The 24,408-nt window shown below is 36.9% G+C and overlaps 1 protein-coding gene across 2 annotated transcripts; it reads right to left on the reverse strand.

The window, feature by feature from the left end:
- Nucleotides 1-1,073: 1,073 nt before the first annotated feature.
- On the reverse strand, nt 1,074-23,996 carry GORAB (golgin, RAB6 interacting). 2 transcript variants are annotated; one of them, XM_022560085.2, is made up of 5 exons: nt 23,839-23,996; nt 14,052-14,403; nt 11,512-11,613; nt 8,992-9,132; nt 1,074-2,342 (listed from the first exon to the last, which is right to left on the reverse strand). In XM_022560085.2, the coding sequence occupies exons 1-5, from the start codon at nt 23,897-23,899 to the stop codon at nt 1,883-1,885; spliced, it is 1,116 nt and encodes a 371-aa protein (XP_022415793.2). In that variant the 5' UTR covers nt 23,900-23,996; the 3' UTR covers nt 1,074-1,882. The 2 variants fall into 2 exon arrangements, with proteins under 2 accessions (XP_022415793.2, XP_089767380.1); XM_089911254.1 differs by lacking the exon at nt 23,839-23,996 and having other exon boundaries at nt 14,048-14,157.
- Between the last annotated feature and the right edge of the window lie 412 nt (nt 23,997-24,408).

Below are 24,408 nucleotides of genomic sequence, written 5' to 3' on the forward strand. Positions count from 1 at the left end.
CATTTGAAATCATTTCACATGTACAAACCCTGAATGAGTTATAAAGCAAAATTTTCAAGTGGAAAAATGCAGTGAACTTCATGGCCTAATATATGTATGAGATATATTGAGTTTAGAACTGCAACTTTACTAGCACTTTAACATGAGCCAGTCGGCCAACCTGCCATAAGTGAAATCTCTGGCTCTCAAATTCCTCAACTGTAAAATAAGATGATTAAATCGAATCATCTCTGAGTTCCCATCCAATTCATTTATTTCATGGTTCTCAATTCTCCTTGTACCTTGTAAGTATTTAAAGTATAGACTGAGAATTAGATTGTACCTACCTGCATTTAGCCAATATTATAGAAGCTGAATTGATGGATTTTCCCTAAAAGAGGCTTATAAAAAGGAGGTGAGTGTATCTACCACATGGAGATACAGGATACATTATTGCCACACAGTGCTTAAGAATACACACTAGACTAGGAAGTTAAGAATACACACTAGACTGCTTAAAACTTTGGAAGGCGACATTATAAATGCATTAGAATCATTTATTCCTTAGAAAAATAAGTGTATTAGACAACGAAGCTTTCCGTTTTTATGTATGTAATTCATGAATAAAAAAACAACTATCTGTATAAAAGCCTCTGTTTAGAGAAGTCAGTAATGGAAAGCTATAAATTCAACTCAAATTACATAATATAAAAATACAAAGTTCATCTGCATTACTAGAAGTATTACCCTCAAACAAACTCATTTAAAAATAGTATGTTCCCAACTTTTCAGAAGTTATTATGGATACAATGTTACATTTGTCCTTATCTTCTTTTATAATAGTTCTTTAAGACTAAAAATGTAGTATTTGTACTTTTGGAATTTCTGATAAATAGATAATTTAATGTGATATTCACAGATTTTTGTGACGAAACTACAATATTTATTTACACATTCACATATAGCACAATGTAGGGGTCAAGTATTAGTGACAGTAACAAACTATTGAAGTAATAAGAAAACCATCATTTTAACAATTTAAATGTTTTATGACAGGATAATTTATATCCAACATATAAAACACGTATCTTAGAGGTAACTTTAAGAAAATATATCAACTTTTTTAGATAATCCAAAGTAGCAATAAGATTTTTTATATTATTTTCAGCCTGCAGAAGGGTAAATTTAATCAATGTGCCGATTAAAGAAGAGACAATATATTAATAGTGAAATTATTTATATACCATGGTATGTGTATATCTGTGTGTGTGTGTGTGCACGTGCGCTCATGTGTATCAACTAACCAAAACTCAGGTTGTAAACTAAAGCCGTTTAAAAGGCAAATTGAAAAAAAAAGTGATGCTGGTTTAAGTTTTCTGGTTCTTTTCATAAACTACAACTTCCAAGTTGTGTTTTACAACTCTAGTGAGATCCAAATAGATAATTCAACCTACTACTTTTGTTGGTTGTTCCTCATTCTTTTTCACATGTTAGCTTTTATGTCTCTTTACTGATTACATAAAATAGTACTCTCATTCTCAACATTTCTCCCAGGAGAAGTTAAATGAGTTCAATTAGGTACTGAGTTCATTTTTCACTTTACTTTTCAGTATTCACCTGGTCTAAAAACACTATTAACCGTGTAGTTTTTCTTCCATCCTTTTAAATCACTTGTTTGTAAGCGTACAATGAAGGAACTGGATCAAAATCAAGGTGAACTATGCCCCCATATAAAAAATTATCATAATCTCAGATTTTCTAGAATGTTCAAATGTTATACTAAAACTAATGGATTTAAAAATTAATACTGCTTTGAAGAGGCATTTATCAGAGGTCATGGCATGATCTACAACAGAAAGTTTAGTTTACTGAATGTCAGTTGTAAAGAACAAACACTGGCACCTCATGTGGTCAGAGCAGCTGAAATGTCTTTTACAGTAGTTTCAACTTCTTGATTTGGCTGGTCTGGATCAAGAAGGGCAATGCTACTGGAGCTTTCACACTGTTCATCTACCTTTGGGGAAGCAGCCTGGTCTTGATGCTTTTTGTTCTCTTTAGCAAACCCTAAGGTCATATTCTCCCCAGAAGGCTGAAATGGCCTCTCTGAATGAACCACTTGTTTCCCTACTTCTGCTTCTTGTTCACACAGCAGTCTCTCCACCTCCACCTCGAGCTCCAAAGTCTCCTCATCAGCATGCACATCTAGTTGTTGCATCAACTCCTCCAACTTCTTGGCCTTGCGGAGCTCGTTTTGCTGTATGATCGTACAAAGGTGTTCAGTGAGTTGCTCTTTAAGCTCAGTCTTGCGCTGTAGATCTAGCTTTGCTGTAACATACTCTGCTTCAGCCCTGTCAAACCGCTTCCTGCAGGGACAGGTACAAAGACTGGTCCATTAGTTTTCCATTGAAGAAGACAGTCAAAGGAGGGCCTAGAAATAATAATTAAACTCCAAAATCGGGAAATATATATATATATATATATATATATGATGAAAATATGGCTATTAATACTTTACGAACACTTATCTACACATTAGACAAAGTAGGCTATTGCTGCTGAAACTTCCACAACATGCACATTTGGACTCTCCTAACCTAAAAACATTCTTCGGCACCCATTTCCTCTTTCCAAGGCTGTGCTTGAATGAAAGCAGGCTGAGAGGTTAATTCAGTGGTGTGCTAGCTCCAGTGGGGGAGAGCCCTAATTTGTAGTGTTTATCAATTTCTGTAGTAAAAATACTATTACTATGGCCAATTTCAAGCTATCAGTGAGACATAACTGAATACAGAATTGGGAAGAGATACACAAAATCTCTCATGAACCAGGGCAAGCCAGCTCCAGCACACAACTGGTTAAATGTATGAGAGATAAAATAATAAGAGATGGAGAAAGTAGAAAATCTATATCTTTTGATTAATGGAGTAGAAAAGAAAAATTTTGGTGGAGAAGGACATGGACAGTGGTTCAGAAATGACAGAGCACAGCCAGCCCAATGATACTAGGTGAGAGTAAGAAGTAAACACCAAGTAGAAGGGAAAACTTCAGGATACGTTTAAGCAGGGTTTCTCAACCTCAGCATTACTGACAACTTGGGCCATGTAATTCTTTGTTGTGGGGAGCTGTCCGGTACATTGCAGGATGTGCAGAGCATCACTGGCTTTCTCTCCTTAGTTGTCAGTAGCACCCACTGGTTGTGAGAACCAAAAATGTCTCCAGACATTACCAAATGTCTCCTAAGACAAAACTGCCCCCAGTTGAGAATCCCCAGGTTAAGCTGTTTTCACCCTCTCCACTCTGTAACAGACTACTGTTAGACTTCTATTAAGAAAAGTTTATTACTTTTATATATATAGAAACTCCATAGGTAGGTAATGCCAGACTTATTTGAAGTAGGGTAATTCTACGTGGGGAAGTCACTTTGCAATCTTCCTTTTCCTTTTTTTCTTCTTTTTTGCCTTTTCCATACAATGTGTTGCTTTTCTTTTTGCCCAGAAAAGAGGATGACCCCTACCTACCAACTAATTATTCTATTTAGTTACCACTAACAGTGGCGAAGGCCATGATGCCTTACCTGTTATGACTGCCTTACCTTACTCAACATAATAAATAATTTCTAATACTAGATTTATAGCAAAAAAGAAACAGGTATATCTCCTTATGCAAGATTCTCTGTCTTGGAGGGAAATATAGTGAAAAAATAAAAGGCCTTGCTTTTAGAGAACCTAGGGTTCAAAACCTGCCTTTGCCATTTACTATGTGTGTACCTCCTTTGTTGAAGGCTTTTCCTGGATGTAATGAGCAGATATTCAGTCATACTCACTCAGGTAAAAAATGGGTTTTATTGTAGGATACAAGAGGCAATCTCACAGGCATGTCATCAGAATCAAAGGCTATTGCTCATGCTAATGCTGAGAAACCACAGTTTCTCTCTTTAGGCTTTCCTATCATATTCACAGCCCAATATGGCCACCAGCTGTGCCTTGACATCAAATTCACTCCACTCAATCCCTCAGTGTTCCAATCCCAAAATTCCAGAGGGAGGGCCTGCGTTGGCTTGGCTTGACTCGTATCAGTTTAAACAGAACTCTTAGTGCCAGGCCATGCCATGCACCCCAGTTTAGTCTATGGATTAAATGTTCTGGAGTTCCCATCTTTGTTCTTATCAGGTGTGTCCCAGGCTCAATATCATGAATACAAAGCACAGCCAGGTTCCTGTGGAAGAGGCTGGAGAAAAGGCATGCAGTGACTGAAAATTCCAGTATGGTGACCAGGGGTGGTTTCTTTTTTTTTTTAACATCTTTATTAGGGTATAATTGCTTTACAATGGTGTATTAGTTTCTGCTTTATAACAAAGTGAATCAGTTATACATATACATACGTTCCCATATGTCTTCCCTCTTGCGTCTCCCTCCCTCCCACTCTCCCTATCCCACCAGGGGTGGTTTCTTGAACTAAGTCTTGGTTTATCTGTAGAATGGTGATGATAATAACATCTCATAGGAGTGTTAATTAAGCATTAAATAGAATAAACAGGGCAAGTGTCTAGCCCAGTGCCTGGTAGGCATTCAAGAAACAGAACTTCTTCTTCAGAGCACCAGAATAAAAAAGCACTGTTAGTGTACCACTAAACATGTATCTAAAATTAAAATTATGTACAATTTAAGGACTTGGTGTTTATATTTGAAAACTTATTTATATTATGTTCATTTCTCATATTTCATTTTTTTACTGTCATCTAGTAAATATAAGAATGAGAACTAGATGTTTTTCAATTACCCCTATGTTAAAAGAATTGTTGTAAAGGAGCTGTGTTGGGTATCTGGATCCCTTATTTCCATACTTTATAACATATCCTGCTTATGAATGTTCTTTCATCAAGCTTAAGAACTCTGACAACATTCTCTACAGGTATACATATCTTGTCTCTCCCCCCAGCTCAAACCTCCCTTCTCTGCAAGTCTGTGGTCTCCCTCAGCCAAAGTCAGTTAGTAAAGATTTACTGACTGGGCTCATGAATGCTGAATTGAAATTAAAATTTGCAAATCGGTCCCTAGGTTTCCAATGATCTTTCACCCTGGATAAATCACTGAAGATTCTGCATTTTGTTTATTTATTTAAAGTCCTTCTGGCCAGAAACACGCATATATATATATTTTTTACAGAGTGATTTATGTTCAAAATATTGATTAGTTTCACAAACTGCACTATGAGTCTGGGGGTCAGGGGGATAATACCAAATCAGAGTGTGAAGACATACTTTGGAACAGAATAATAAGAGCATTATACATAACACAGTAAGACAAATTGAACTGGAAATGTAATTATAGAATTGTTTTATTATTTTAAAGGAAAGTTGAATGATTTAATGAATCTTATTTAAAGGATTCTAGAAACTGTCTCTTGGTTTTGGTTCCCCGAAATTTTTTCAAAACACCATTAACCCTTGGCATGTCATTAGGTTCCAATGAAATACTTAGTTCTTCAGTTTCTTTCCTGAGCAGTTCTATTTGTAAGGATCAACATATCATTATTTTTATCCTTTCTTAGAAGTATTCCAGAGAACAAAGAGAAAATTTACTTATATTTTGAAAAATAGACTTTAATTATATTTTGCAATTACTATATGGGTCCACTTTTATAAACCTAAGATACATTATGGGATTGTTGAAATATATTTTTTCCTATATCTTGAAACATTTTGCCATTTCATCACCCTAGGAATTATTTACTCATTACTCATCAATTATTCACATTTATGCTAAAAAATTAAAATAATAAGAAAACAGAGAATGATGGAATGACCTAAAAGGATGATACTATAATGAAATAACCATCATCGCTTAGTTTCCTTACTGTTTTGCCAAAGTATCACATCACCTTTAAATAAGGTATAAAAGAAGACTGGAAATACCAAACTTGTAATCTGCTCTTAGCTTTCACTGTTCAGATGAGAATTATTACTTTTCATTTTCTACCCAGAATGACAAAGAAAATTGACAGATGAAGACATTTTGCAGTTATTAGACAAATCAAAAGATGCATATTGTGGAGGCTAAAAAATGACCCCCCCACAAAAAAAAAGATAGTCATTTCTTAATCCCAAGAACCTGTGAACATTTCCTTAAATGGCAAAAGATGTGACTAAAAGATTTTGAGAGGAGTCTATTCTGGACTATCCAGCTGGGCCCTAAATACAATCACATGTATCCTTTTAAGAAAAAGGCAGAGGAACTTTTGAGAGAAAACAGGAGGAATCAATGAGACTATGGAGACACAGAACTGAGCAGTGTGGCCACAAGCCAAGGAATGTCTCCAGCCACCAGAAGAAGCTGGAAGAGGCAAGGCATGTATTCTTCCCTAGAGTCTCTGAAGGAATAATAACCCCACTGACACCCTGATTTCAGACTTCTGGTTTCCAAAAGCATAAGAGAATAAATTTTTGTTGTTTTGAGCTACCCAGTTTTTGGTAATTTGTTATGGCAGCCCTAGCAAATCAATATAAATGCAGAGACAGGCTAGATTCTAGATGGTGAAACTGACCATGTAAGTGAAATCTCAGAGTATGAGTCTTCAGAAAAACACACCCTAGATGAATTTTCTCAAACTCAAGAATCAATGAGTGAAAAATATATTTCTGACGATAAAAAGGAAATACGTTATTCTCCTAGAGTTAATAATTTCAAGAGGAAGAATTTTATCATACAATATTTTACAAGTACCTGGACCATCCTGTGTGGCTAAAAGGATATAACGATATTCTTTTAGCTTTTTATAATGTTTGCAGTCAAACATTACTTGATATAAAATTTTTTAACAAAGGTGTTTTCCACAATCTTTTATTCTTACTTCTTTAAGTTATTCATAAAATGACTCAAAACATTTATGTATATATATTTACACGTGTGTGTGTGCATGTGCGTATGGGAGCGTCTATTAAACATCGATGGCAAATGGTGATCATTGTTTTTCCTGGTATACTGAGGGTTAAAGAAATGTTCTACAGGCAGCCACTCTAGTTTTACAAGCTGCCTGCGCAGCACATGGCAGCACTGTAATCACAGCTGTGAACAGCAGCAGCAGTGACAACTCTCTCCGCTGGGACACTCCAAGTACCATCTCCTCAGAGGTGGATGCCCTGACACTGCTCTACAGAAACCAATTTTAGGATGAATTCTGGCCTATTCGTATCAAAGAACATTTTGTGGACACAGCACCATGCCAGCCACTCCAGAACTACAATGTTTTTATTAAAAAAAAAAAAATCAAGGAAATCTCCCACAGAACCACAGAAACTGCCCTGCGGATTACCTTCTAGTAGAAATCTAGACCATAATACTATATCACCAATCTATACTTTCTTAATAACCACAGATGTAAATTTAGAAAATACTGTCTTAATCTTATACATGAACAGGATACAACCCTGGTTCTAGTCTAAATTGTCAGTGGCTTCTCTTTGACTTAACTCAAGAGCTTATGTTTTTAAAAATAACCTCACACATACGATAAGGATATTCACATACATCTATGTCAATACTAGTATCATGATAAACTGTCATCTTTAGCTTAAGAAGTGTAAAAATTTACCATATAAAATCTTTTTACTATATAAAAATGTACTAAAATGTCATTAAAAATATTCATATACTATGGGATGTCTTCTCTTTTAACCAGAATCCCACCTTCTTTGCAGTTCTCAGAAGGCTAAAACTATGACATTTCTTATATAATTTTCAATGTACAAAGGCATCTTCAGCCTCCCCTAGGACTGAATTAAAACACGATCAAATGATTTTTCTGTGGAGATATCCAGAATAATCAGAATTATTCATTTAAGGAGCTACAAAGGCATAAAAATGTTCCTCTGGCAAACTTAAGTTACAGAGAATAAAATGTGCTAAAAATCTACGCTCAGTTTAATCTTAATAAAATCTTGGTTACCTCCTTAATGACCTTATTAATAGAAATGGAACCACCAGTTATCAGCTACTGATGGCATTAATTTACACAGTTAATTAATAAAAGCAACCCATTAGGTCTAAGAGCATATGGTCAAACAACAATTACAAAAATCACAAGGACACCACAAACCTCTTTCTTAAACAATAAACAGTGAATTAAAAACCACAATCAAGCATTTCCGCTTTATTAAATTGTTACATAAACATTCTGATGCTGTGGTTTACTCTGGACTAATGCGGCACTCTGATTGATTTCTAGTGTTACAGAGAAAGATGCAAAACCGAGTCATTAACACAGCATTCCCTTGTGAAAAAAGACAATCCAGGATGATTAAAGCAATGTTGAAAGGACTGATAACCCTGAAATTGGGCTTAATTTTTTGCTTTTATCTGTTTGCAAAGCTCATGTAATTCTTTACATGTGTTAGTTTGTTTTGAGAATATGCAATGATGATTTTTTCTCTTTAAAAAAATGCCAATCATTAAAACCAAGGAAACACATGATAGCAAGCCATTTTATATAGAGTATAATTGCAAAAAAAAAAAGAAAAAACTTCAAGCTTTCAAGACAGAGTGGTATTTTCTTTCAAATACTCAAAGGTTTTAAAAAATAAACTAGATCTCCTTTCTTTGATGAAAACTGAAATGAGAAATAGGCTAGTCCCTATACCATCTCACATAATCAAAATTTCTAAAAGAGAGAGCACAGACTTGGTGTTAGAATAATATATAGAGTTCTGGGGCAAGTCATTTAGACATTTAAAGAGTCTCAAATATTAAACAGCTGATGGTTTAGCAGGAAAGACTAAAATGTAAATAAATAATGCAAGAAATGCTCTAACAGGGATATAAACAAGGTTAATGGGTAGGGCAGAGTTAAGGAAGACTTCAAAAAGGAGATACTTGATTTAGTATAAAACTGGAATAAATACAGCGCCTAATAGGGTCATTATGAGGCTTAATGATGACATATATAAATGCCCTGGCCTAGCCAGCAATAAACGTTAACTAAATTAAACTCCTTGCTCAGAGTTCCATTTCCCCAACTTACCAAGCATATGAATAGTCAAGGCTGGCCTGATCAATCCGGTTCCTGAGGATTCCAATGTCAGCTGACACCATGTCATCTAAAGCCTGTAACTCCTTCTGGATCCTCTTTAGTTTCATGGTTTCTGCCTGAGTTCTTTTAGATCTATAAAATGAGGAATATGAGTGGAAAAATAAAAACATTTTAAAATCATGTATCCATACACAATATAAGTGAAAAAAGCAAGCTACTGTATATACAATATGATTATAATGTGTAATTTTTAAGAATTAAAAAAAACCCAGAAAAACTGAGATAAAACAAATGCTGGTAACATTTTGGTATATCTCTAAAACTGCATTTGCACTTTTCCTCCTTATTAGGCCAAATTATATATTAGTACACACTTTTTTATACACAAGGAAAAAAAGTAATTAAAAAAAATACCAATAGAGAGTTCACTCATAGGCCTATATTCATTCCATAAGGATGAGAATAAGCACTAAAAGGATGTATCTGTATAGAGAACTGGATATGCTGGAATACTGAACACAGCTTTCCAAATTCCAGCCTTAAACTCTTCTTGCTAAGCCTACTTCCATTTGTCTGATACTTAGTGGACGCCAAGAACAGCTGCCTACATTAAACACCATTCCTTTATAAGTCTGAGAACATCTATTTGGTTTTATTATTTTTTAAAATAATTTTTATTGGGGTATAGTTGATTTACAATGTTGTGTTACTTTCAGATATACAGCAAAGTGAATCAGTTATACATATACATATATTCACTCTTTTTTAGATTCTTTTCCCATATAGGCCATTACAGAGTATTGAGTAGAGTTCCCTGTGCCATACCATAGGTTCTTATTAGTTATCTATTTTATATATAGTAGCGTGTATATGTCAATCGGTTTTAATTTTCTTAAGATTCATTTCCCCAAACTTCTTTGATTCCTCTTCCTTAGGAAAACTACAGGTCCTCAAAATTCTTCTTTCTGGGGCTCAAAACCAAACACTCTTTTTGTTCCTTTGTTTAGAAGCAACCTCAGCCTTCTCTCCAACCCCAAGTACATCTACTTAGGAAACAGAATAAACAAATACAAAAGCCAACCTTTAATCACAATTCCACTCATTTTGAAATTTCATACACATTCTCACAGGAGAATAAAACTCCCAATAAAACCACTATACTGCAACTTACATTCTCCTGATTTCTACTCCATTATGCATTTACCCTTATTTTCTGCCTACAAAAGTTAACCACGTGATCTTTTTACTTCAAGTGATTCACTATCCATTTAGTAATAATCTAATCAGGTTATATTTCCTTACACTTCTGTCTACAGTAATACTTTCTGTCTTAAATCAAAAGCACGTAGAGAAGAGTAAGTGCTGAGCCTGTAAATCTTTTTGTAAAGTCCCGAGTAAACAGCCTCCCCAACCTCTTCCAAACTGAAGACTACTAAAATGCTTTTCAATAATCATGTTTCAATAATCACATTGTTTTTCTTCTTGAAACATAAGTTCAGTAAGTTGAGTATTTCCTATGCTTCATGAAAGATCAAGGTGTACCAGTAAGAAAAAAAAAATCATTATTTTCAAATACATACATCCCTTTGGCAAATAAAATCCTGAATTACTCTTATACCCACGTGCCTTTCTCTCCATCCCTATTCCTTCCTCTCCCCCTGACACATACACCAGCTTTAATGAGTAACAGTTGTGCCAGACTTTTCTGGAGATCTAAAAAGAAAATGCCTCTGAATACTTGCTTGCATTTAGTTCTCACTATTCTCAATCATTGCTTTATTGACTGAGCTTGGTTTCCTAAGGCCACAGCACACTAGAAACTACAAAGAGGGAAGAGTGGGTGAGGGATGGGAAAAGTGGCTCAAATAGGAATGTTGTTGTTCAAGGCTTGTACAGTGCAGTAAAGGAAAAGGGATCGCTGACAAGCTCACTCTGGAAGGTGAGAGAAAAACTGAATTGTATACAGTATGGGACAATGCTCATAATGGTGACCCACAGTCAAGGATAAAAAGTTAAATTGTATCATGTATCTTTTATCAGTGGGGGCAGGATACATTATTTAAGAAAAATGGCCATAGGAAATACAATTAGGATTTGTGGGTGTATAAGTCACTTATGTGGAATAATCTTATTCCTCTACATGTCAGATGATTAAGGCCTATATGAAAATTAAAACCTGCATTTGTGGCTAATTTACTTATGTTGATAGCTATTTACTGCTCCTTTATGAATGTGTAGATGGTTAAAACTAAAAACACTGATGATGGTCCTTAAGTTTTAATTGTCCCTGTATTCATAAATACATTATAATCTATGCTTAAAAAGCCCTCCTTAATAAATTAAGACTGTAATTTCAGTATCATTTGTAAAGCATAATTTGTTTAGTAGGTCTTAAAAGTAATGGTTGTAGAGAAAACGCCATTTATTAGAACAGACATAGGAAAATAAATATAAAACATGACAAAACTAATTACAGATTACAAACAAGCTCTCCTGGTTCAGGTGCCTCACCTTTCTGCAATAGCTTTAGCCAAAAGAGCTTTCTTACGTTTATTTTTCTCTTCCATTAGCCGTTGTTCTTGTTGGAGGACTTCCCAACGAGATTTTTCTTGCCTAGGGAGCAAAAGTATAAAAATGAGTTTCTGAAACCCTGCTCCACCTTACCAGTCTTAGTTCCTAAGTATAAAATTGAATCAACCAGATGATATATATTTTCTTTCAAAAGTCCTCTTAGGGCTTCCCTGGTGGCACAGTGGTTGAGAGTCTGCCTGCCGATGCAGGGGACACGGGTTCGTGCCCCAGTCCGGGAAGATCCCACATGCCGTGGAGCAGCTAGGCCCGTGAGCCATGGCCACTGAGCCTGCATGTCCGGAGCCTGTGCTCCGCAATGGGAGAGGCCACGACGGTGAGAGGCCCGCGTACCGCAAAAAAAAAAAAAGTCCTCTTAAAAGGAACCCGTCTGTAGCTCATTATTTTGTTCTAATAGGAACAAAGACTACGGTTTGAAGTAAAGAAGGCTTATATAAATTGGCCCTTTGAAATCCATTATACATATATAACCTAGGAACCCAAACTGGAAGCCAGAGTACTATGGCATTTTTTTGGAGTACAAAGAAACTTGTTTAAGTTAATCATGTGTTATATGCAAAACAGAAAGCAAAATAAGTTGTTCTGTAACTAATTTCATATCTTTTATAGTTTTCTATAATACACATCTTCACCATGTAATAACCCTTAGCACAGTAACCAATGTTTACTTCATACATTCTCTTACAATTTGCTCACTTCTTTCTAGCTCTTAAACATTTTAAACAGAGTGAAACACTATGAACTAAGACTTGAATGTTGGGCTAAAGAAAAACTCCAAAGATCTGAAAACGTGAACTGTCTTCCCATCTTTCCAATTCTAAAAGAAATATATTAAAATTTCCTGTAAATTCATGAACTTAATGTCAACTCAAATTAAACAAGGTAATGACAAAGCTATTTGCTCCTATTACTGTCATTTCTCACAGCCATTATATCAAAAATCTCTATTCCCAGACCTAGTAACCACTTGCAAAATTATCCTTTTCTCTCCATTCCTACAGCCTCCACCTTAGTGCTGGCATTGGTCCTTTCTCATTTTTACTACCTGCAGGTACCTCCTCCCCAGATACCTTAGTTCCAGCTCACCCAGCACCCAAATGGTGTGCAAGAGTGACACCTGGATTTTCTCTAACCATTATTTTTATCAGGGCATCTCTCCTTCAGGGGTCTTGGTGGGGTATTACAGCATCAAGGAACTCACTAGGCAGGCATCTTCTGCTTCCAAGTCCTTCTTCACTTCCTTAATTCTCTATTTTCTGGCTTATCTTGTGCCTCTTTCAGAAAAGTGAAATGTCATCTCTGACCTTCTCTAGTATATACTTTTCCTTTCCCCCTCTTAGAGCCTCAGAATTTCTCTGTTTTAACAACAGTTCCTGAGATTACATGTCTTCTATGAATATTTTCTCAAGTACCTAAAAAGAGAATAATTTTCCTAATGACATTCAGTCTAAATTCTCCAGCTCAATTTACACACCCCCGCAACAACTTGTCTCAGGACTTTGCTGGTAAACTACACTTAAGACATTAAAAGTATGCACTTGTTTAATTTGGGTCTCATACTTCATGTGGCTTTCTGTCTCTTGTCAAAATGATTTCTTGGCTGTAAACCCCTGGTGGGCAGGAAACACTTAAAACTCAGTACAGAATCTGGATTAGCAGAGATTGGAAAAATAGGTGAGATTAGAAAAAACATAAGACACTTTGAAAAAGAAAGACTCAGAAAATGGAAAAAAGAAACAAATACCATTCTTTCTTCCCTGTGAGTGATAAATCAGGAGGAAATAAAGAGTGGATATTCAAACATAAACTATATAATAAAAAAAAATTCTGATTATAAGAATTCACAAGTCATAGAATGGTAATTTCCACAAAAATGTGGCTAAACCAAATTCTGCAGGTGGTTTCTAACACAAACACATTAAATAATCTCATGATGCAGCTGAATTATTTAATTAGTCCTCTCAATTTCCAATACTCTTTCCTTTGACCATCCCTTCACGTCTCTTCAGAAGTACCCTTTTCTGGGCCAACGGAGATGCAATCTGGAAGTTGAAAGAATGGGTTCAATTTGGGGAGGAGTACCATGCATATACGAACTGGTTCTGGTGAGTGTAAAGGGCATAGACTCTGGATCCAGAGAGTCCTGTATGTGAACCCCAACTCTGCTACTTATTAGTGGTGTATTCACTTTGGGAATACAGTATCTTTGAGTCCAAGATATCTCATCTATAAAGTGAAAATAATGAACATGCATTGTAAGACTATTGTAAAGACTAAATAACATAAAACATAAGAAGTGCGTAACACTGCTACTTATATTTAGGTGGTAGCTATTTTTCAATAGTTTATTCATTACATTTCTACGTTAGAATATAAAACAAACAAAATGCATTTCTTCAAAGCCCAATGGGAAAAAAACGTTAAAATGGAAAAAAGTCTCATGGATATACAGACTTACTAACAATTCCACTTTCTTTTTTTCCAATTTGCAATCTGGTTTTGGAGGTAGAACCTCAGCATTTTTGTGACCTTCACGGGAATTCTTAAGTCCTAGTTCCCCTGGTTGACTTTCAATACCCTGTGGTTTTCCATCACCAATAGGAGAGGTGAGTGTGGGGGCAATGGGGGGAGAAGAACATGGTCTTTGAGTATTAAATCTTTGTTTTGGTGCAGAAAGCAGCTGCTCTGGAGGTAATGAGGATGATCCATCTTGAAGTCCAAGTTTTTGGCTTTGCTCTTGAAGGGCTTTTTCTCGCTGAAGTTGTTGTCGACTTTTCTTCACAGGGAGAAGACGCCGCTGTGGTTCAAATGGATCTATATAAAAAAGAGAATGGAGAAAAATTCCTTTGTGTGAGCAGCAAATAATTATAATTTCTCTAAGAAAATAAAGCATTAACATTAAACTCTGATAATTTTGCAGGGTTTTTCTCACTTTCTCTTTCTTAAAATCCCAGAGAAAAACAGCCATCTTCTTGCAGAGTTTTGACAGTTCTCCGATCATACCATTAATATTTAACAAAAACTTCCTTAGTTCTCAATTATCTTTGAGGAAGTCCATTTGTCTGTGAGTTAGGCCTTAGAATACAAAGCAAGGTTTCAACTTGATTTGCTAACTGCCAAAAGAATCTAATATGACCCAAGTAGGTAGACAAATGAATTCTCTGATATGTCTTAAATTTGATTTATGGTTCTGTCTGTTCTTCTGAAATAAAACGGTGGTTGTTTTCAAATAGGCTTTACCTTTCTTAAATTTTAACAGATCTTAGGGTAATTTGATACATAGGTAGACATGATACACAAAGTAGAGCTGAATGAAGTCTCTTAATTTTAGGAATGCTAGTTAACTCTAAATTGTTTTCTTTCATCTTCCAAACAGTCCAGGGCTGTGTTCCCCAGAGTGTAGTTAGCCTTTAATCAATGTATGCAAGTTAATTTTAATAGCAGCCTGAGCAAAGCAATAGAGGAAGATAAAACAATTGGGAGAAATTTTTTTTAAAAGCATTACGAACTAAATGATAACACTTCTATTGTACTTTCTGAATTGTCCATACCAGTGTTAACCTTGTAGGTCAGACAACTGGAGAATCTTGACTCACATTCATACTATACTACATAAGATCTGTAAGAGATATTGTTTACAAAATGCCTGAGAAATGAAACTATGATAAGTTCTAATAAATGAACTAAGTGTGTTTTTTAAATCCTGCATATTGACCTTTGAAACAACATAAGCTTAATATTTAAATTTCCCAAAGGAGAGTTAAAAGCTCTGGAGTCAAAGTTCTGGTGTTGCTTTTCTCCACACCTCAGTAACCTTAGGCAAGTCAATTAATTATTCCATACCTCAGTTTCTTCATCTGTCAAACTGGTTGAAAATTTACTTGCTCTACTTATCTCATGGAGTTGGTGTAAGAATTAAAGAAAATATTTTCAAAGACATACAATCAAAAGTAAAATGTTATTGCTGACTTTAGACAGAAACACAAAGTAGAGTCCTACATCGTGCAACAGAAACTTATTCTTGGCTACTGATCTTTATTCACACCAACAGAAAATGTCACTGAGCCTGCTTACCTTTCAGTTACACTTGTTAGCTGAATTATTAATATCCCTCTGAAAGTCAGTAATGCAGCTTCCATTTTATTTTGCATTTTCACAGAACCTACCTATGAGATTAAAAATGCTAACTTTTAAACTCCCAAACAACAAATCAGGTCACTTAAGGATTAAACATATGACAAAAAACCTCTTGGAACTAATAAGTCATTATAGCAAGGTTACAGAATACAAGATTAATATACAAAAATCAATTACTTTCCTAGCAGCAATGAACAAGTGGAATTTGATATAAAAAACACCGTAACATTTACATTAGCACTCAAAAAAAAAGAATTACTTAGGTATAAATCTAACAAAATATGTACAAGATCTGTGAGGAAAACTACAAAACTCGAATGAAATCAGGGAACTAAATAAATGGAGAGATATCCCATATTCATTGGTAAGAAGACTGAGCACTGTCAAGATGTCAATGTCAGTTCATCCTAACTTGATCTATAGATTCACCACAATACCAATCAAAATCCCAGCAAGTTATTTTATGGATATTGACAAAATGATTCTCAAGTTTATATAGAGAGGCAAAAGACCCAAAGTAACCAACATAATATTGAAGAACAAAGCTGGACTGGCACTACTTGACATTAATGCTTACTATAAAGCTACAGTGGGTATCAGCAGAAGAATAGAATAGGGATCAATGGAATAGAACAGAGAGCCCAGAGCCCATATTAATACAGTCAACTGCCTATTGCAAGGGTGCAAAGGCAATACAATGGAATAAAAATATTCTTTTCAACAACTGGGCTGGAACAACTGGACATCCTCAAGCAAAAAATAAATAAATCTAGACACAGACCTTATGCCTTTCACTCAAAATGGATTACAGACCTAATGCAAAACTCCAAACTATAAAACTCCTAGAAGACAACACAGGAGAAAACCTAGATGATCTCAGGCACAGCAATGACTTTTTAGATATAACACCAAAAGGCACTATTCATAAAAGAGATAACTGATAAACTGAATGTCATTAAAATTAAAAACTTCTGCTCTGTGGAAGACAATGTCAAAGGAATGAGAAGACAAGTCACAAACTGGGAGAAAACATTTGCAACAGACACATCTGATAAAAAAGGACTGTTATCTAAAATATACAAAGAACTCTAAAAACTCAATAGCAAGAAAACAACCTGATTAAAAAATGGGCCAAAGACCTTTAACAGACACCTTGTCACCAAAGAAGATATACATACAGCAAATATGCATATGAAAAGATTCCAAATCACATGCCATCAGGGAAATGCAAATTAAAACAAGATACCACTACACAACTATTAGAATGGCCAAAAATCTGTAACACCGACAACACCAAATGCTGGTGAGGTTGTGGAGCAACCAGAACTCTTTCGTTGTTGGTGGGAATGCAAATGGTAGTCACTTTGGAAGACAGTTTGGTGGTTTCTCACAAAACTAAACATACTCGGGCTTCCCTGGTGGCGCAGTGGTTGAGAGTCCGCCTGCCGATGCAGGGGACACGGGTTTGTGCCCCGGTCCGGGAAGATCCCACATGCCGCGGAGCGGCTGGGCCCGTGAGCCATGGCCGCTGAGCCTGCGCGTCCGGAGCCTGTGCTCCGCAACGGGAGAGGCCACAACAGTGAGAGGCCCGCATACCTCCGAAAAAAAAATAATAAAATAATAAAATAAAATAAAATACCAGTGAGCACGATTGCTATATCCTATGGTAAGAGTATGTTTAGTTTTGTTTTTTTTTTTCCGGTATGCGGCCCTCTCACTGTTGTGGCCTCTCTCGTTGCGGAGCACAGGCTCCGGACGCGCAGGCTCAGCGGCCATGGCTCACGGGCCCAGCCGCTCCGCGGCATGTGGGATCTTCCCGGACCGGGGCACAAACCCGTGTCCCCTGCATCGGCAGGCGGACTCTCAACCACTGCGCCACCAGGGAAGCCCCTCATTGGTATTTTAAAGGCAATAAAAACTCATGTCCACATGAAAACCTGAACATGGATGTTTACAGAAACTTTACTCATAATTGCCAAAACCTGGAAGCAACCAAGATGTCCTTCAGTAGGTGAATGGATAAACTGTGGTACACACAGACAATGGAATATTATTCAATGCTAAAAATAAAAGAAATAAGCTGTCAAGCCACATAGAGCATGGAGGAACCTTAACTGCATACTACTAAGTGAGAGAAAACAATCTGAAAAGGCTATATACTGTATGATTCCAACTACATGACGTTCTGGAAAAGGCAAAACTATGGAAACAGTAAAAAGATCAGTGACTGCTAAGGACTGAGGAGAGAAGGGATGAATAGGCAGAGAAAAGAGGATGTTTAGGGCAGTGAAAATACTCCGTATACTATGACAGATACATGACATTATGCATTTGTCCAAACCCATAGCATGTACAACACCAAGAGTGAACCTTAACGTAAAGTATAGACTTAGGTGATAATGATGGGTCAATGTAGGTTACAATGAATGTGCCACTCTGGTGGAAGATGTTGATAATGGGGGTGGCTATGTACACGTGGGGGCAGGGAGTAAATGGGAAACCTCTGTATCTTCCTCATAATTTTGCCATGAACCTAAAACTGCTCTTAAAAAAATTAGGTTTTTAGGAAGAACTGGAAAAAAAAGGAACATACTGTTTTACATACTTATATTGGGGGCTGCAAGTATCCAGAAGACTGTGGTAAACTGGGAGCACAAGCACAGTTTAAAGGGGGCAATCCATAGCCACCTCTAGCCATTAAAAATGGCAGCTGTCACTAAAAAATTTAGGTCAGTGTTATCAGACATTTTGATTTTTCACCAGAAAAATTCAGATTTTTATGTAAAATATAGGGAATTGCATCAATCAAGAAAATCTAGGTTATGCTGTAGAGGCAAAGAACCCTGGAATCTTTGTGGTTTTAAACAACAAAGGTTTATTTCTCATTAATGCCACGTGCCAACTGAAGGCCAGCAGCATCTTTCTGCTAATCAGTCTCTTAGGGCACCAGGCCGACTGCACAGCCATTTAGTGTTGCTAGCCCCCATGGCAGGTGAGAAGAGAGCTCAGGAAGGTCCTGGTTCAGCAATTAATTGCTCTGACCCAGGAGTGACATAACACTTCTGCTCACAATTCAATGCTGAACTAGCACTTGGTCTGATCCAAAAACAACGGCAATAGGAATATACTGGGAAGAGAAGTGAACTAGAAGTATTTTCACCACTATTAATTTAAAAAGAAATTTAAAGATTAGATAATCCAAAAAAGGAAAAATAGAAAGACAAACACATTTCTGGGTTAAATCAATCCAAGAGGCTGAGTTTAAGCTCTACTTTCTCCTACCAAGACAACCATCATTTGAATCATGTGTTGATCATTCCCTTCCTTTGCTTTTTATGTCATACTGCATCTACAAATATTTCTTTAAAATTTTATTTTGTTTTAACTTTATATAAAGGGTGTCATGGTGGATGTAATCTTCTTTAACTTAATATGATATTGCCAATATTCATCCATATTGTTCATGTTGCTTTAGCCATTCAATTTTAATGCTAATTTAATTTTAATGTCTCCTCTTGTATAGGTACAAGAATTTACCTTAGATACCATCTAAGAACTGTTGTGTCATAAAGTATAACTTTAGGAGAAACGTCAAGTTGCTTTCCAAAGTGCATTCCCTCTGGCAACGTATAAGATCCTGTGGATGCACTTTCTCTTCAATATATAATAGTATCAGACTTTGATTTCTGTCAATCAAATGGGTATGAAGTAGTATCTCACTGTGGTCCTGATTTGTAATTCTGATTGTTGATGGTGATAAGCATCTCTTCATATTTCCTTTACTAAGAAATATATATTCATATCTTTTGTTGATTTTTCTTTTGGCTTGTTTGTATTCTTCATATGTCAGCAGCAATTGGAAAATATAATTAAAGAGAAGATATTTCAATACTAGAAATTATCAAGTATCTAGGAACAAATCTAGCAAGAGGGTGTTCAAAGCCTCTACAGGAAAAATTCTAAAATTTTATGAGAAGATATTAAAGAAGACCTAAATAAATGAAGACACATACTGTGTTAGTGGTAGTGTTCACAATGTGAAAATGTGAAACCTCCCCAAATTGATCTAAAGACTCAATGCAATTCCAATAAAAATTTCAACTGGGTTTTCCAAGAAATTTGGTAAAATCACAAAATTTTTATATGAAGGGGTAAAAGTTCAAGAATAGCAAGGAAACTTCCAAAGAAAAAGAACAAGGGGACTAGACTACTAGCTATCAGGAATATTGCAAAACTTTAAAACACTGTGTTATCAGTGCAGGAATAGATAAGTGACCAATGGATTAGAATAAAGAACAGAGAAACAAGCTCATAAATGTTTGAAGCACTGGTATACAACAGAGGTAGCACAGCAGATCAACAACAAAAGGTGGGATCTCTTCAATAAATGAACCCGGGAGAAAATTGGTTATCTATATGGAAAAGATGAAATCAGATCTATCCTTCATACCATATAAAAACAAACAAAACACTCACCAAATGGATTAAGGACTTAAATGTCAAATCAACACTTTAAAACACATCAGAAACGCATTTCTTTATGCAATGTTTTGAATCTGCTACAGCTTATAATAAAAACGATTTTTACAAACTTTTAATTGAAAATAGGGATTAATATCTTTTAGAACTTATAGTAGGGTGCTAATTTCTTAAAATACAGAAAACATTGACTATAAAAGAAGAACTAACAAATTTGTCCATATTAAAATTAAATACTTTCTTCATTAAAAGATAAAAGTTAAAAGATAAATTACACATTGTGAGAAGATATTCATAATTTAACTGGCAAAGAACTAGTATCTAGAAAAAAGAACTCAGGACTTCCCTTGGGACACAGTGGTTAAGAATCTGCCTGCCAATGCAGGGGACATAGGTTCGATCCCTGGCCCAGGAAGATCCCACATGCCATGGAACAACTAAGATAGTGTGCCACAACTACTGAGCCTGCTATCCACAACTAGAGAGCTGCATGCCACAACTACTGAGCCCATGTGCTGCAACTACTGAATCCTGCACACCCAGAGCCCGTGCTCTGCAACAAGAGAAGCCACCACAATGAGAAGCCCATGCACCACGATGAAGAGTAGGCCCTGCTTGCCACAACTAGAGGAAGCCCGCACACAGCAACGAAGACCCGAAGCAGCCAAAAATAAATAAAATTAAAAAAAAAAGAACTCGTGAATATTTTCTTTAATTAGAAATTGACAGCACTGTTTATTTACAATTTTTTTCATTACAAAATAAACTATACATTAAATAATATGTATGTCTCTGTTACATATACACATCCAACTTGTACGAAGTATAAAAACTCATAACACAGTTTTATAAAACATGACTACAGTAGACGTAACTGATGTTCAAGGACTGACACATTACCCCTCTTTTGGAACACACAAGATAATTTTACTTCCTGTCCTCCAAGTCATATGACTTACTTTTGCTAAATGAAACATAAGTAGGAGTGACACATTCCCAATGCTCAATTCTCAATCTTCTCCTGCCATGGTGAACTCCTATGACAATAGCAAATCATGGTGTGTAGTGACCATGTCAACCCATGGAAGACATGAAACTAGAGTGGAAAAGAGATCTTTATTATTTCAAACAACTGATACTTTAGGGATATGTGTTGCTGCAGCTTAAATTGGCTTAACCTGATTTCATAATTTTCAGTACTTCTGAAAGTGTATTTGCCCCTTCTTGTTCATATTCCCTTGCCTTTCCACCACCCTGAATTTTGTGTTTCATTCCTTTAATTTTCTTTATATATTTCCTATATTCCTAAAAGAATATACCGGCTTTGTATGATTTTGAACTTCTATACATGGTATCAGACTGTATATATTCTTCTGCAATTTGTTCTTTTCATATATTAAGTTTATGAAATTTATACATGTTAATACATGTGACTATAGTTCATATATTCCCACTAGCTGTATAGTAGCCCAGTGGATGATTATACCACAATTTATTTATCCACTCCCTTGTTAATGAACACTTGGGTTGTTTCCAGCTTTTTAATATTATAAACAATATAAACAAGATTATTAAGAACTTTTTGACTTTCCCAAATGCCCATATGGGTTTCTCTAGAGTAGTCTTGTCTTTATTTTTGCTGGCAACCAACCCCATCTTCATAGATTATTTAAATATATATATATATATAAAATTTTATTTTTGCGGTACGCGAGCCTCTCACTGTTGTGGCCTCTCCCGTTGCGGAGCACAGGCTCCGGACGCGCAGGCTCAGCGGCCATGGCTCACGGGCCCAGCCGCTCCGCGGCATGTGGGATCTTCCCGGACCGGGGAACGAACCTGCGTCCCCTGCATCGGCAGGCGGACTCTCGACCGCTGCGCCACCAGGGAAGCCCTAAATATATTTTTAAGGCTGGAGAACAGCTGGAAGGAGCCTTAAAAATTAAAGATTCAGCTGTTCTAGTCTTATAAATAAGAACTTCAAGACAAAAAGATTGAGAGGCAGAGCTGGGAGATCTTCTATATACCAATCAGCGTTTGGCTATGAGTATACAAAGATGCTGAGATGTTTTCTTAAGATGATCAAAGACTAGTGAGTTGACGTCTATGCTCTAACCTCTCACTGAAATGATAGGTCTTTAAGTTAAGGTCCTTAACGTACGAAACGTTACTTCCACATAATGAACCCAATGTTTAATTTGGTCTTCTACATTAAGTCTTCTTTCCCCTGGCAAACTCACCTCTGCTAACACATAATCTCTGTGAAATTTTGCCAAGCTCCACCCAACCACCAGCACAGTAAAGTTCCTGCTAATTCTGTAGCAAGCTCTTGTACAACATCTACTATCACATTATATTATAGTTTGTATCCTCATTAGACTATAAGCTCTTTGAAGGCAGGGATGAGGCCTTGTTCATATCAGCATCCCTAATTGCAGAAGCTGATACCCATAACTTCTGGTCAGACCAGAAGCAGGGGTACTAGTACTCCATACATCTGAACATGGGAATGTCAGTTAATTACAAACTGTAGTGTAACTTTTATGATTTAGTTTTAAAAGGTCTCCGGACCAGTCAAAATTTCCTCGATCTACATAATCTACTCTGGCCTTACATTACAAATTTACTTCCTTTTCCACTTGTCAGCCCTAGATTATTTTCACAACCATGCTAAAAATGCACAAGCTTACCTGAGAAAACATCCAGTTTTCTCACATACTCTAATTAAAGGCATGGCAGAGCTTATTTAATTTTCTCCCAGAATGTATAAGTTATGGCACCAAGAATGGTGTAAGCTCACAGAAGAGGTGTGCACTACCAGGATCACTGTACAGAACTTTACGAAATTTCAACCACAATCAAAGCACCGTTTATATTACCAAGAGTTTCTCACAAAGTATCAGCAAACTTAATTTCTTCATTGAAAGATAACAAAATAGTACAAGTCCATTCAATGATTACGTTATAAAGCTGGAGAAGGAAGCACAAAATTTTAGCTTACACTAAAGTCAGTAGATATGGATGGATGGATGGACAGAGGTGTAGATAGGTAGCTAGATATTTCACATCTATCTTCTCAAAGACCCTTTTGGTTTGCTGACTCTCAAGAGTTGGAAAGAACTGCAAAAATCACCTGGCAAGTGAAAGCAAGACTCCAGATGTCTTATGAAAAGCACCAACTTTTTGTATTTATTCAGACCCCTGTGATCCTTTTTCCCAATCATTGCCTGCTTCTATAAATTCATCACAAACCTAATATGGTGTGTGGCCCTTCTCCTTCCTTTACTCAGACCCCAACCCTCCAACCACTGATCTATGCAGCAATCCCCCTAATAGGTCACTTCCTCTCCCAAGTCCCCTTCCTTTCACCGGAAAAAGTCAAATCCCTGAAATAAATGCCTGAAGTCTCTTTTCTAAAAGTAGACCCCAGTCCTCTGTGCCTGCCCCCCTCCCCCAGCCGTGGCTCCAAGTACATCCACCTCTGGCGCCCTCTCAAGCCTCTCCTCCCACTTATAGCTCCTTCCCCTAACACAGATAACCCTTTTCCCCGCCCCCTTCCCCTCAAAAACTGCAACCCCGCCCCTCCCCCTTAACAGACCCAAGAATTAAATCTGTGCAGACCCGTCCCTTTACCTTTAGTCTGCTTTAGTCGCCTCAGCTCCTCCTCAGAGAAGCCAGCCCAACCCTGCGCCATCCGCCTCGGCTTGCCAGCCCGCCCAGAACGCCCAAGCCTCAGAACCCCAATTGCCAACACAGCTACCCAGGCACATCCGGGTTCTTCCCCGGCCGCGGCTGACCAACCAATCAGCGCATCGAGCTCTGGACGCAAGGCCCCCTGTCCCCTGCAGCAGGACCCGGCTCTCTTCGAGGCTCTCTCCGTCAGTGCCGGACAAACTGCGTGAAGAAATCGTGGCCTCGCAGACTTTCATTTCCCCTGACCTGGCTGCTCTTTCTCCCTGTCTCCTATGCTTGTTGGGTTATCGCTTCAAGAGGTAAAGGGGGAAATAGCAATGGAAATAAATGTGGAGATAAACAGGCAGTGAGGAAGTGACTACGAGTCGGTGGCGGAAAAGGGAGGACAGAGCTGCCTCTTGGCGCCCTCGAATTTACTGGGGCGGAGCACTCTACGTGTTGGTGGTGGAGGGTTTCGCGGCGTGGCTTGTAGTGGCTTCTTCCAAAACTGCGCTGAAATCATCCCGCAAG

The sequence above is a fragment of the Delphinapterus leucas genome, chromosome 1 (genome assembly GCF_059928025.1).
Source record: "Delphinapterus leucas isolate spDelLeu-1000000601 "Yukka" chromosome 1, BTC_Dleu_Yukka2, whole genome shotgun sequence".
In the NCBI taxonomy this organism is placed as follows: Eukaryota; Metazoa; Chordata; class Mammalia; order Artiodactyla; family Monodontidae; genus Delphinapterus; species Delphinapterus leucas.